This window comes from Xyrauchen texanus, chromosome 24 (genome assembly GCF_025860055.1).
Source record: "Xyrauchen texanus isolate HMW12.3.18 chromosome 24, RBS_HiC_50CHRs, whole genome shotgun sequence".
Classification (NCBI taxonomy): Eukaryota; Metazoa; Chordata; class Actinopteri; order Cypriniformes; family Catostomidae; genus Xyrauchen; species Xyrauchen texanus.
In genome coordinates, this window is record NC_068299.1 from 17,072,602 (window position 1) to 17,088,585 (window position 15,984).

At 37.1% G+C, this 15,984-nt stretch overlaps 1 protein-coding gene across 4 annotated transcripts in view; it reads left to right on the plus strand.

The window, feature by feature from the left end:
• The window catches only part of LOC127617645 (stromal membrane-associated protein 1-like), a 142,587-nt gene that overhangs the window by 64,191 nt on the left and 62,412 nt on the right, over positions 1-15,984 (plus strand). For 2 of the 4 annotated variants that reach the window (XM_052089661.1, XM_052089663.1), the window contains one exon: positions 1,676-1,753. In XM_052089661.1, coding sequence (XP_051945621.1) covers positions 1,676-1,753 — 78 coding nt within the window. Of the gene's footprint in view, positions 1-1,672; positions 1,754-15,984 lie in introns of all 4 variants that reach the window. The other 2 variants (XM_052089660.1, XM_052089662.1) reach the window with 1 other exon arrangement.

A 15,984-nucleotide genomic window follows, 5' to 3' on the forward strand; every position in this document is an offset into this window, starting at 1 on the left:
GATGCACAACAAATACCTTTTTTTCAATCATCATACACTTTGGGATCCGAAAACTGCACCTTTTTCTTAATGCGTGCATTTAGCCCCGTTGTACTCTACCGTGCAGTACATTCTATATCTTTTATTCCATTACAGTCAAGTTATTAATCCATCACCTGTATATCGCCATTAACGACATTGTTCAACTAACAAAGTTCAAATGACAGATGTGCTGATTTGTGACGAAGTTATCATGGTTTTGGAGAAAAATCATGACTATCTTGTTATATTCTCTGATGATACATTGTATTATGGGGGTTAAGCTGTTAATTACGATGTACGGGAAACTCACTCCTGACTGTTGAAACCCCAAAGCTATGCTGTTAACCAGCAAAACTTTGCTTGGTTAAGGTAGTTAAGAATCCTGGTGGAAACACCAGTATCCCATGCTGGGGATCAGTGTCCAAAGCACAACATATGCTTGTATGTAAACTTCCTGTTGCCATCATTCCCAATAGATAATCAATTTGTTTAAAGGAGCATGTAAAGCGGATGTAATTGCAACAAACTACAATCAGACTGACTCATGACAGGTTTGACAACCAATGATAAAATGGTCCTTAAGAACACCAATTTAAACTGAACAAAGAGAAAGCAGATGCAGCCTATAGAATTGAAGGCTTCACATTCATTCTTGAAAACTGCTGTGATTGTATTTCAGTGTGTGTGTGGAGTCTGTTGCCTCTGTGCTTTGCTGTGGAAAGGAATCGATAGCACAGCTCTGTCAGCATGCAGTAGGGAAATAAAATAATCAATGTGCCCATAACGAGCTCCAAACGGCCGGTCTACTCCTGTCCTCCAGGCCTGTGCTCCATTTGTTTCATCTGCTCATAGTCATAGTGCCAGCCAGACACCACCACGGCAGCAGAAAACCCCCTTTGGTCCTTCACACCTACACCTCAACTGGCCTTCATTCAGCGTGTTAATGCAGGAATTGATTTACCCTGAGAGAAAAAATGGCCGATGGCTTGATATCAAGGCCAAACTTTCATGATGGATATGTTTGGCATTGCAGTAGTGATGGGATTTATATATGTTGCACTTTGTTGTAAAAGCCTTCACAAACTGTATGTATCATGTATGACTAATAAGAGTGTGTTTTAGGCTGTGGAATTACCTCAGGTGATTCTATTTTTATTTTTTTTTTCAATAATAAAATGAGCTATTTTCCCATATACCAGCTCAATATAAGGAGACCACTAGAAGGAAGCCCTATGTAGGTTGATTTTCCCCAAAAAATGTCAACTTTGTTGATATCAAAATATTGTTTAAGCATACCCACCAGCCCGACAGAGCAACATTGGTTCAAGCAATAACATGAGTTTTGGGTTGGGCTATCAGTTCATCCGACCAATGGCACATATTTTTGTAATTCAGTTTGGTGACACTAGTGGGAATTACACAATTCACCTTTAAGCTGTCTAGGCAGCAAGGCAAAACTGTAAGCCTTGTGCCCTAAAGTAAACTAACTCAACTTGTATACCTTTTCTTGTTTGCTTTTTTATTTGAAGTAATTGAGTGCCGTCATTGATTGTGCATGTGTGATTATTTGTGTGTCTGTTTGTACACTTGTCCTGCCTGATTGCAGTTTGTTCTGACATGTAATATTTCCTGTTCCCTCAATCTGACACAGAAGGAGAAAGATAAGAAAAAGGATGAGAAGAGGAGGGAAAAGGACATGGATAAAGGGAACAAGCCAGCAGCATTTGAGAAGGTAATCAACCTCATTACCCACAGAATAGCACTGAAGCCATTACCTCTTCTGTTAAGAGCTTTATCTATGAATCATTGTAAATTTGAAGGCTTGTTTGAAAAGGAAGTAACTGATTGTGGAGCGTCACCTCCACCCTGAGCTTCTAAAAGGTCTCAATTAGGAAATACAGCAAAAATGTTTAAAGACATACACGGATAAGGATATAAGTATGCCAAATGTATTGTCTCTGATTTACAGTTTTGCGGAACATGTGGGAAAATCTGAACATTTTGTGAGAATATCAGAATTATGTGAAAATGCTCACAAGTGTGTAGGTCAGGTGTGTGATGTCCAGGGTTCCTTTGGTCAAGGAAAACTCTGAAATATCAGGGAATTACATTTTTTTTGGTTTTCAGACAGGGAAAATGTATGGAAATTAACAATCTGGAGAAGTCATGCTCATTTATAAGAAATATATATTGTCTCTGATGTACTTATCCTCTTATTTAGTTGTACATCTGGACTTTCACATCTCCTTCTGTCCATGTTAGAGCAAGTTGTCCTTTGTATTTGAAGACTGTAGTGTACCACTTTTTATATGAAATCTTCAGTTTCTATCTTTATTTTTGTTTTTGGCAATTTCATGCATTGTATAGCCTTCATTCTTTAAAACAATGATTGATGATTTTCTAGAGAAATGCTGTTTCTTTTTTGCCATTTTTGACCTAATATTGACCTTAAGACATGCCAGTCTATTGCTTGCTGTGGCAACTCAAAAACAAACACAAATACAATGTTAAGCTTCATTTAACGAACCAAATAGCTTTCAGCTGTGTTTGATATAATGGCAAGCTATTTTCTGGTACGAAATATGCAATTTAGCATGATTACTCAAGGATAAGGGGATGGCTGCTGGAAATGGGGCCTTTCTAGATTTTATAAAAAATAACTTTTTTCAAATAGTGATTGTGCTGTTTTTTTACATCAGTAATGTCATGAATGACACTCTGGTGAATTAAAGTACCACTTCTTCCATAACAGCAAAATATGTACATTATTCCAAACTTTTGGTGTGAGCGTGTATTTATCACTTTGTGGGGACCAAATGTCCCCATAAGGATAGTAAAACCCAAAATTTTTGACCTTGTGGGGACATTTTGTCGGTCCCCATGAGGAAAACAGCTTATAAATCACACTAAATTATGTTTTTTGAAAATGTAAAAATGCAGAAAGTTTTCTGTGAGGGTTAGGTTTAGGGGTAGGGTTAGGTTTAGGGGATAGAATATAAAGTTTGTACAGTATAAAAACCATTATGTCTATGGAAAGTCCCCATAAAACATGTAAACACTACATGTGTGTGTGTGTTTATTTATATATTTTTTTTTACATTACACAATTCAATTAGATAGAATTGTATTATAAAATTGAAATGCGTAAATCTTAAAAATAGGCGGAGGGCAATTTAATAAAAAATGTATAACAATATCCTTGAAATTTGTTATTTAATAATTCCTGAGGTAATTTACTCAATGTGATCGATTTAACTGCTATATTGTCCACCCGTACACATTTCAGTTGTGACTAATATACATTTATGTAGTCATGCTCAGCCCTTCATTTGCTTGAAATTGCTATTTGTGAGTTCAGTCTCTATTGAATTTGTTTTATTGATATGCAATTTTATTGGTTTAAAAGCATTGGGATCCTGGCTGACCATCGGGAAGATCACTGTTCAGACTCTCTTGTCATATCAAAGGCTCTTGGCACTGGAGAGAGACATCTATGTCTGGCATTTAATCTTTAGTCTTGCATATTCATACTTCTCTACATGTGAATCTTGCAGAAAATAAGATCATTTAAATCTCTGGGATGTAGTTTGGCAAATGTTGTTTATGTAACAGATACAACATTTTTGCAGCATTAACTGCAGAGATGTTGTGCAAACTCTCACACACACACACTGTTATGAGTGATGTCAGTTTTCGATGGGAAATAGCCACAGCAGCAGAAAATGTAATTTTGAGTCTACACCCATTCCCAACCTTATAGTAGAGAAAAATCTCTGAACAGGCATCTTACATTTGTACTTGTTTAACAATCTGCTATCTCCAGACTCCTTGCTTCCCTTCGGGCTACAGAGACCTTTCATAACCATTTTACATACATTTGCATTTACACACTTTCCCCTACCCCAAGCACATTTTGGGGTCATCTGGGATCACGACACAGAAAATAAGCACAAAGAGAAAGGCTTATGCAAATGGCAGTTGTTTGTATGAGAGTAAAGAGTGTGTGAGACATTTGGGAATGTGTATTATTGTCATCTGTCTGTCAGAGTGCAAATGTCGGTATTTGATTGACAGGCAGAAGGATGAGGATCGGTTGCATACATTTCAACACTCCCTTTTTTCCCGGGAGTCTCCCGTATTTCACACCGATCTCCCGACCCCCTCCCGTTTTGTTATTTCTCCCAGTAAACTCCTGTAATTTGTATGGACCAAATCTCGTTATATGAATAATCGCATCAATATATTATTTAAAGTTTTATTATGTTTAGTTGCCTGATCTTGTTTAAAATGCATCCTACTCACACAATTGACACATCATACAAATTTCAACCCATTTGTGACTTCAACCTGGCAACCTACAAACCAGTTGCGCTGTTGATATCTGCGCAGGTAGTAGATGCGGGAAGTTGAATCAAACATCACTGATGGGAGAAGATTCAGGTGGCGCTCCGGTGAAAAAAAACTAAATATACATGTCAATTTAACAACAGCTGGACGGAAGAATTTAATTTGATATTTCAAAGCCATATCGACCATGGCCACGCCTTTTGCAAAGTGCATCGCACTGATTTTAATATCAGACACGGTGGGAAAAATGATGTTACTCAGCACATTAAATCACAGCAGCGCAATTGTATGTATTTAGCCTGCCTCTGCTAGGGATGGGCGGATCGATACTTAAGTATCGATACTTCCGATACTGATGTGGTATCAAGAATATCGATCCTCACATTAAAATATCGATTCTGAAGGTTTTTTTTTTTAGCCAGCGATCTTGTTATTTTTATAACATGAATATTAATGTATATCATAAGCTTCGAAGTGGAAAATAATAATTATATGAGCGAATTGTTGCATGGCACCGCTCATCGTGATGCGCAGAAATGCTAAAATACACTATCAGTCACAGACAGCTCTCACCCTTTCAATCATAGCGCTTGTTGAAAGAGGGAGCAGTGTTTTAGGTAATGACAGAAAAACAGCATCTGGAACATTCACACCAAGTAATGACAAACCTAGACATGACATGTATTATAATTTTTAATAGGCTTATGTGACCATTTATACAGGTTTATTTAAATTCACGTGTTAAAACATTTTCAATGATCTTTAATCCTCGTTAATAAATGATACCCTTATGAAAACTACCCATGGATTTACTTTAGTAATATTGTATTAACCTTGACTAGTAACCACGACTGTAGAAAACGTGTTTTTTTGGGGAGGGGCAGTAAGCAAGGTTTTAATACAGTTAACCATGGTTTTACTACAGCATTACTGTAGTATCCATATGGTTACATGGTTTTAGTAATATTAACCAACCATATAATAATATCTATGGTTAATTTTGTGGATTTATATGTTGCTTATACTTACACATTTTTAAAAGGTAAACAAAGCAGCCTAATCATTTTCTGCTTAGACCTATAAATATATAAAAAAATGTAAGTAATAATTTAAATTACTAATTTTATCCAAAGAATTCGTAAAAATGTAATTCATTAGAGGTATCAGTATTGGGGCCTTAAAGTACTTGGTATCGGATCACCCATCCCTAACCCCTGTCAATGACCAGCTCAGAGGTCTCCCGGATTTTGGTACCCAAATGTTGACAGGCCTTGAGTGAGAGTGGAGAGTCACAGTCTTTGCTGTGCCTTTTTCTCAACAATTTTTCTCTCTCTCTCTTTCTCTCTCACTATTGCTCCTTATCCTTCATGCTCAGTTGTCCTACACTCATGTCTTTGTCACAACTGTGAGTGTGTATGTGTGTGTGTGTGTTGATTCAACTGTGGGCCGCGGAGGAGAAGATTAAAAATTTCGTTGGCCTTTGGAAGTCCAGCAGCAATCTCTTCTAGTTTTCTGCTCCACTGAGTCAAGAATATTCACGTGTCTGTAAGTCCTGGAAAACGACTAAGCATTAAAGGAGAAAGAGTTAGTGTGGCACGGCACCACCTGTTCTCGAGCAGTCTCGCTCCATCCCCTAAGAGACAGGGATCAGATGAAGGGAGAAGACTTAAAGATGAAAGAATGGAGGGGAGATCTGGACAGGGCAGTTCAATACCTTTGTGCCTTTGGGGCTGCTGCCTGTGGCCATACGTGACAGCTCATGTATTCTCCTCTATATGCACACACACTCAGATAGAGAAGTCCTGGCCACAGTAGACACACATTCTCTCTCTCTTTTTCTCTCTCCATCCTTCTCTTTTATTATTTTTACCAGTTATTATAGCACTTCACATTGCCCATTTCACCTGCTTTTGTCTTGCATCAAATGCACCGATAAACACACCACACACAATCAGGTATGGTAATAATGCATTAAAAGATTACATTACATCTTCCGTTTTGTTCTATTGTATTTCTGTCTGGCTCATGATTAAAAATTGTAATTTGGAAGACTGCTGTGTTTTTGTTTACAGTTGCAAAATGTAATTTCATTGTTACAATTTGGGCTTTCGATGTTAACACATTGCTATTGTACACAATGTTGTACACATTAATTCTGTGATTTTAATTATACAGAAAAAAACACGTTGAAAAGTGTAATGCAATTAATCATATTACCCAGTTACATTTTACATTTATGCATTTGGCAGACGCTTTTATCCAAAGTGACTTGCAGTGCACTTATCACAGTCCCCCCAGAGCAACCTGGAGTTAAGTGCCTTGCTCAAGGACACAATGGTGGTGGTTGTGGGGATCAAACCGACAACCTTCTGTTAACAGTTATGTGCTTTAGCCCACTACACCACCACCATTACCCGACCCTAATATAGAATATTCCTACCACCGAAGCAATTTAAGATGAAATGTACCTGTTTTTAGCAGGGGCCAATAAGTGAAACTCCAGCTGTATAGGCAAAGTGGAGCTGTACAGGGAACAAACCACACTAAGGCTTGCTTGACACTAGCCGAAATAGAAGAGGAGAACACTTTTATGCATTCAATCACATCTGGATGGAGCACAATTACGAATGCAGGGATCTTGAGTTGTGTTTTTCAAAGTTTTATGATATGTTTAACTTGACACAGCGACCTAAAAAAAAGTTAGATGCTACAAAAACGCATGTGTTCATTGACGTGTCTTGGGCAGATTAATAAAACCAAAGTTAGATGCTACAAAAACATCTGTCTGACACATGAATTGGTGTGTCTTGGACAGATTGATGAATTCAATTGCAAATGATTGGAATGCTGGACCTTTGTTTATACTGCCTTCTTAAGCCCCTTTTTGTATTGTCTTATCAATGCTTTTCTCATCTGTCGCAATAACGCAATGCATTTTAATTATCTGAATTATTATTTGTTACATATAGTGAATTTTGAGTAAATCATTGGGTATATAAATTAATATCTTGACTAAGGCTGCACAATTCATTGGAAAATTATTGAGTTTAGATTACTATTAATCAATCCTTAATTTGGTCATCCAGCATAGCTGAATGAGATGCCGCTCACGTCTCTTAAAGCGCTGCAGCGGAGAACGACAACCTTCATTTTTATGTCGTTGTGAGTTAATCTCCATACATACTTCCTCTGCCATCAAAGGTGCATTCTGGCTTATGTTAAAATCAGCCAAGCAAGGACCTTACAATGATATTCATAGCCTCCCCTGAACATGTGTGCGCATGCGTGTGTGTGTGTGTGTGTGTGTGTGTGTGTGTGTGTGTGTGTGTGTGTGTTACTTCTCCTGAGCCATACTGTGTGAGTTGTATGTTTAGATTGACAGAAATGTGTGTGGCTCTGTTCAGAATCCTAGTAAGCTTCCCAAAGAGATGGCATTTTAAGGCATCATCATTTTGACTTGGGCATCTTAATAATGCAGCCTCTTTAAGATTTTTGTTTTGTGCACATGTTGCTGCAAATAGGTTAATTTTAAAGTTCCATCTCCTTTACGATTCTCACTTAGAAGACAGCTGCCTATGTAGGCAGCAAGCCAGCAAATTGTTTTTAAAACAGACCCTTTTGAATGTGTGAAATAAAAAAAGAGAACCAGAGAAATCAGATCTGACCCCAGGTCAGTGTTCAGACTGATTAAAATAGCAGTGTGCCTTCATGAGTAACACGACAGAAGAAGAATAGGGATTAATAGCAAGACCACCACAGTCTTCAGACAACAACCGACCCGAGAGAGTGGTGAAAATCCTTTAGTGTGTAAGATGTTTTTAACATCCTCATGCCCTTAATGTCCTGTACTGTTTGCCCTATGTGTGTTAATTGCCTGTAAAGTATATGTTGAAAGTATATGTATTGAATATAAGTTAGATAGGTCTATGTGTAGTGTTTATATTTGTAATACTGTGGTCCTGCGAGGCGCGACGTTTCGTTCCCTTTTATGTCTCTACATATAGAAGAATCTCAATAAAGCTCACTTGACTTGACTTTGTTTTGCTTAGTTGCAGCCAACTTCACCAATTTGGTCCTTTTTTTTTTTTTTTATCCTTGGCTGATTTTTTTATTTTTTTTATAATTAGCCGTGCTTCCTAAGGCAACATCACTATTACTTGGTTATTGCTCATACTGGGCTATGTGTTCGTTGAAATCCCTAAGTCTTAAAGTTTTTGCTTATTAAAACATTTTACACAGACATGAATAGATTTTTTTTTTTAATCTGTTGAAAATGATGTACACTCACAATAGATCAAGACACCAATAAAAGCTGTTTAATTTTACAAGGAGCAGGACGCCTGCTCATGGGCGCTGCCATGTTGACCGCACATGACAACCCGTGTCATGCAATTGACCGAGTTACTATTACTAACGTGTTTACTTTATATAGTGCTTTTAGCCAATGCTCAAACATAAAAGTGCATGTAAACAAAACAAGCAAACAAAAAATTTAATAACAAACACAATATACTTGGGGTACAACGTGGCTAAAGTCTCCACAGGGTGAAAGGCTCCATTGATTTTATTTTTTTCCCAAAACACTAAATAGCAACTAACTACCACGGTACTTTTCTAAACACCTGTTTGTCACTATACACTGGAAATGTTTCCTGATCCATGAGATCTTTGCATGTGGTGTCTAAAGGTTGATTTTGAGGCAATTTGATCTACTTTTTTATTATTTTTTTTAAATGTTGCAAATTTTTGTAGCTAATGAAAATCCCTGAAATTTAACACCTTTCTTTTAAGACAAAATGCTTATTTTTTGTTTTAAGTCATTAAATCAAATTTTTTTCAATAACTGTCCAATAACTGAAAGGATAGTATTTGTAGTATTACTGCGTGTGAATATGGAAAATTATTTGGTGCTGCTAAATGTCTGACACCTGTCATCAAAGTTTATGAACTTATACCATCAGAATCAAAACTCCTATTCATCTAAACTTAAATGCAAATTACGTGATGATTAGAATAATAATCTAATATTATTAATAATCTTGCTGTCTCAAAATTATTTGCATTATTTGACAAATTGTGCCCTATAACTATTGCCCCTGTATCTACACAATATCACTATAAACCCCCTAGAGGCCTTTTACCCCACACCAGGAGTAAAGGCTCCTTCACCACCTTTGTTTTTTAAAACTGAATTTTAATCGAAACAACCTTCCATTATTATTTATTTTCACACAAAGTATGTTGCTCCTTCAATATTCAATAAAAATACATACATTTTATGGACCTTGATACATTTCCTTTAGGGGAGCCTTTAGCCCAATTGTACCCTACTATAAACAACAATGTCAACCGTAAAGTCCAGATTGTTGGTACTGATAAAATAAATGTTATCCACCAGACAGTCCAAACAGCATGAGTGCAAATGTCCAAAGAAGAGGTCCCTGCTGGAATCACGAAACAAACTGATTCTAGCTCTCACGGATAAGCAACGCAACATCGAATAGCAAATGCGAGCACAAGAAGATGTTCAGCCGGGGCAGAGAGCTCACAAGTCACAGATGCCTGGTCACATTCCAGTGCGCAACAACTCACAAACATTTGTTTGGGTGTGATACAAGAATGTCCATAATAGGTATGTGTGTGCTATGAGACAGATAAAAACAGATAAAAGTAACAGAAGATAAACAAACCTCTTCGGTGTGAAGCGGTAGCAAACAAACTTCCAGTAGGCTATCCAAGATGATGGGTGTCAGTATAGAGTCCAAAACCACAAGTACTACTGGGACCAATGGGACAAGTAAGAGACAGCTAATATCTTAGTGCACCTTTAAATATGAAACCGCTGCGTGTAACTCGTCCCACGTTTGTGCTATGGACAGGAATGATTCCTCAAATCATGCCGCTTGTTGAGTAGAGGTGTGCTATAGTATTCTCAGTAGTCAGACTTGCACCCTAGCATTGTTTTGGGTACTTTTGCACAGGCAAACAAGTAAACAAAGACTAGTCTAGAGACCCCTGCTTTCTGTTCCATTCTGCATGCATCCAGGGCAACTATCATGTCTGCCATACCTGCAAGGGAAGGTGCAAACCAAAATGTACAAGCTTTGCTTTGACAAGGTGGACATTGTAAATTCCAGTGTAATTAAGGCATGCAAATTCTGAGATGTGTGCTTGCACAAACAGAATGTGAGTTTTAAATGGATTCAGGAGCAGGATGGGAGCAGCTTTCTGTGGTTGAAGTGAAAAGCTGGTTAATCTCTGGAGGAGTATGAAGAGAAATGTGCTGACAGTTGGTGCTGGAAAACATGTGTGAGGGAAGAGGCCACAACTTTCAATCCTGTTAGACAGCTCACCTGAGCCAGACTCCGCTTTTACTGAAATTACCTTCCCCGTCATTACCACACATAACCCTCCCCTAACTTTTGCACTTCAAGCAGTCTCTCGCTCCCTATCTCCCAGCATCTTCTTTCCACACTGAAATGGAAAATGTGATGGGAATAATCACAGCTTATCTGAACATTTTAATGTTTATTATACAGTTATGTGGAGCAGGTGTTTGAAACTATGAGATTTCACTGAGGGCGAGGCTTCCATGTGTGATGCCGCAAAAACTAAGGCCACACACACTATAGCAAAATACTGTTGTCACTTCCTTATGTATTGCTTAATCCTGTTTTGTACAAATATTTAGGTAATTTACAAGATTGTCTACAACTGAATTAACTCCCAAAAAATGTATGTTGTTATATAACCATTTTAATAAATTCATTCCACATGGTGTGTATAGAACTGAACAAGTTGTTGATGACATGAATAGTGTGTCTGAGATATTTCTGTCATCGTCTTGAGCGAATCACACAGATGTGTCTTCACTCGTTTTGCTCATTTCAGTGCTTTACCGAGAGCACACCGCTGCTTAACGAGCAAAAACAAAGCATGTGAGTCTTGTTAAAGGAATATTCCTGGTTCAAAACAAGTTAAGCTCCATCGACTGCATTTGTGGCGTCAGGCCTTATTCTAAGAGCGCTAGAGCTAAGCGCATCCCTATGTCATAAGTGTAAGTGCAAAGTCAATGGACATGGCCATGAAGTTTTTGTATTTTCATTCAAGCATGCGCAAGTGAGTTTGGTGAAATCGTGCTCACAACACGCTAATAGGCCGGGTCAAGTGCAGTAGGATCTTAAGCATAATAACATAAACATTGTGTAACTATGTGTAAATGCTGATTTTAAAGTCATTGTCCTAGCTGTTGAGAGACAGCTGTCACAAATATAAGCCTTTTTCTTTACAGTGTAGGTCTATGCCTCTATAGTTTTGTGGATTTATGGTTATTTTCATTATTTTGGTAATATCAACTGAGACAAATTCATCTAAACAATTTAACAGCAGTGAAATGTTATTTTGTAAAACGGCCTCGAGGAAAAACAGGCGATGTTGCTGGTTGACCAATTAGAGTAAAGGGGCGTTTCACAACCACCCACATGCGCAAATTCATTTTTCACATCTTAGTTTCTTTTTAGATGGAATCAGATTATCAAAACAAACAGTGTCCCATGGACATTTTTCCAATTTTCTATTTTTAACTTGAGCATAAAATCAGAAGTATGACAAACAAGTCATTATTTGTTTTTTAATATTGGTTTTGTAAATGATAAATTAAATAACAATTTGTTTTTCCGATTTCAAATTCTTAATTGAACATGGAAAGAACTAATGATACTAATAATTGTTCTCGTTTTATATGCTTGGAAAATGTACGCTCTGTTAAATTATAGGGAATGTAAGTATTAATAATAATATTTTTCTGACACACAAATCATGGCTTGTATCAATAGTGATTGTATCAGCACGCACTTCAATTCTACCAGTCAATTTAGATTTTTAATAATTAAATACATTTATTATAACACTAAAAGAGTTAACCAAAAATATTTCTAAATTAAAACGACAACGCAAACTAAACAAAAATACAATCAAATACAAATACAAAGTGTTAAAGGAAATCACCACAAATCCAAACATTTCACTCTCTGCAACTCCTTTCACCAGCACCTTTTGCAGTGACTTAAAAATCACTCTATGACAACTGGTGGATAAATACAAATACAAATTTGATCATAAATACTATTGTAAATGTAAAAATAATAATGATAATGGGTGGAAAAAACATGACCTACAGTATAGATACTTTCACACAAATGTATATAGTTTCATGAGACTGCTACAACTCTGATTGTCAGTGACATAATTTGATGAGTTTGGACATGAACTGTATTACCACCCACTGGTGGAATCTCCAAACTGTAAATGTAGGAACTGAATTTAGACATTGTATTGAAAACAGACCTGCTTCTGAAACGTCTTACAGTTTGCGAACATACACCCACAGATAGCACAAACACCCATGCCCACTTGCGCTTTGTGCCGGCACGAAAATGTACAATTACCATGCTCACGACAATTGAATAAGATGCAGCAAATGTAATTCAAAATGTACCTTAGCTTGAATTGAACCAGGAATATAACTAAAATTGCTGAATGATAAAGTCAAAAATAACAAACACAAAACAGGTTAAACTGTTGGCATCCTTGTTTATTGTCACAGGCGTGAGACACATAAGCATTGCTACAGTTATCACATGGTAACTCCTGAATTCTGTAATCAAATGGTATAATAATTTAGGGATTTCGGTTGTCAACTTCAAAACATTGCAGTGTGAATGTGGCCTAAGTGGTCGACACAATGTCCTGTTGCTGGTTGTGGCCACAGCTGGTTAACACTTAAAAATTGTTCCGCCAAATGGATTTACATAGAAAAGATATAATTTAATACTTTTGTCCTATTGTGCCTGGTTAGGACACATGTGAGGATTAGGATTAGGATGGGGAAGAGGAGATATGAAAGTAATGAAAGGGAAGAACAAGGTTGATGCATTGTTAGGAATTTAAAATGTTTTGCTTAAAGTCCCAGTTCTTTATCCTTTTATTGTATTTTAGGAAAGAATAAACCATATATTTATTGTGTTTATTGCACTTTCATCTTTAGTTTTCCGAATATTACAGACTTGAAGGCCTTAACTTGCACTTAACTGCACCTGGATGATAATACTTCAAGCTTTTTGGTTACTAGATTGTAATCAGGTTTCCAGTCACCCCAAATTACAATTTCCAGAGGTCAGTAGCTGCTCGGGCATTTCGTCCTTCCCGCCCATCTCTCATTAAAACTCAGAGAAATGCTCATTAGTGTTTAAGTGGAATTAATATGAAAAGCTCTCGCTCTACGCTAATGAATGCAGCAGTGCCACAACAGTTTTTTTTGTATTCCGCGACTCGCCCTGAATGCAATCAGAAACCCTGACAAAGCCCCTGCCAACTCTCTCTCTCTCATTTCTTTTTTTATCCCATGTGTTTTTCGAGGCCAGTAGGCAAGGTAACTGCACATATTATCTCTGCGTTTACACACCTCCCCCATTTTGTTTCTCAGGACATGTCCAGAATAATATTTGTTATTGTTTCAGAGATCTGATATAAACCCTCCACTATTGCTATAATCAACATCATCTCTTCCTCTGATTGGCGCATGTTACTGCCATGTGCAGCACATGGGTACAGTCTAGCATATGTATTCTCTCCGGGGTTAGCCCCCACACAAACATCGTGCACTGTATTTGAATCCACATGTGGTGCCACAGCAGGTTCCTGTATGTGTGCTTATTCACTTGGTTTTGTTTTTCGGTACTGTGGTGCTCATCATGAGACCTTGGTTGAGAAGACCTGTCTCACTTCCCTCCAACACCTGTCTTGCTTGCTTTCTGTTGCTACTTCTCATCTACTTCTCATTCCCTCATCCCCCAAGCTTGTGTTCGCTTGGGCCATAAATAAATTATGAATTAAGAACAAGGAATGTTGGCTCTACTGGAAATGCTGCTGTTCTTGTTTTCTGTGCGTTTATGTTTAGGGTACATTGAATATTAAAAAAAAATGTTTTTGCTGATTTTGCTGGCTGTGTTTAATATTAACCACTATTTTTAATGTTGCGATGATTTTAATCCACTTTTTATTTGGCCATGAAGTTTCCTAAAGAGCATGTCATTAGACTACTTTCATGATCTTTCCTTGTTTATGAGTAGCAAAAACTGAAATAAATTTTATAAGTTTGATTCCATTTTTGTAAGTAAGTTCAAACTGCCTATATTAATGAATCAATTCCACACCAATGTAGTGGTGGTGGCGTAGTGGTTAAAGCACAGGGCTGTTAATCAGAGGGTCAGAGGTTCTAACCCCACAGCCACCACCATTGTGTCCTTGAGCAAGGCACTTAACTCCAGGTTGTTCCGGGGGGATTGTCCCTGTAATAATTGCACTTTAAGTCGCTTTGGATAAAAGCGTCTGCCAAATGCATAAATGTAAATGTAATTCATAACTCTGACTCAACCATTCATATGTTATCTCTCAAAAATGCTCACGGGAGTCGAGGAAATTATGTTTTTAATTGTTAGTAAAATATAATGTATGTAGGTGAATATTAATGTTTATTACTAAGTAAAGTTATATTGGTGAATGTAAATGAAAATAATTAAATATCATTTTTACTTTTGCTTATTTACCATAAAAAGTGTGGAAAACATGCCTTGCTTACTTTAAACTGGATTTATACTGTGTTTTAATTTCAGCATTAAACATTTTGAATCTAATTGGCATCAATGCCTGATTGGTTGAAATGATGTTTCCTCTCATTGAAAATAAAATCATTATTTTACAAATAGGTTCTGTTCCAAAACCTAGTGAGCGTTATCTGGAGGCTGCACTTTAAAACATCATAGGCATGCTCCCAACACGAAGGCTGTTCCAAAAGGTAGATATCTGAATTATGCAGCCTCCTAATATCTCGTTTTGGCCAGATTCTAAGGTAGCATAGTATATATCCTTCCTTGGGCAGGCGATCCCAGAATGCACTATGATGAGATTGGTGAAAAAGAAATCCAAGATGGCGGAAGAAGGGCGAGAATTTTCCAATATACTGTAAATATTCGTACAATCAATTTTGTATTGATAAAAAAAATTTAATTTTTTTTATATGATAGAAAACCATTTTACCCCAAATCTGTGTGTGCTATGCACATTTATCAGCTCACTAAGTTTTGGAAAAGACCCATAGTGTGTATTGAATATTGTCAAAAGGCTGTAAAACATTAGATATTAATTTGTAATCTAATATTTACATAGATTAGAGATAATTTAACTTTCACCGATCTTTATGTATGTGTGTGCTTTTGACATGTATGTATAGTTATGATTCTGTGAGTTATGTTTATGATGTTGTAAGAAATGGTAAGTCATCTCTACACTTGATAAACATGTGTATGTGTGAGTCAGTGGAGTGCCAGGAGTGTGAGTGTGAGTGTGTACATGGAAAGCTCCATATATTAATCACATTCTGCATGTGTTTGTCCCTCTGAGTTTGTGTTTGTTGAGGGAGGATGGTATGTGTGTGTTTGCGCACATTTCTTGCTCAGATCTTTCCGTCCCCCTGCTGTTCTTGTGACAGCGTGATGTCAGGGGACCATGAGCAGTAGAGAGGGAGAATTTCCATATTGTTCAAACACACATTCCCAC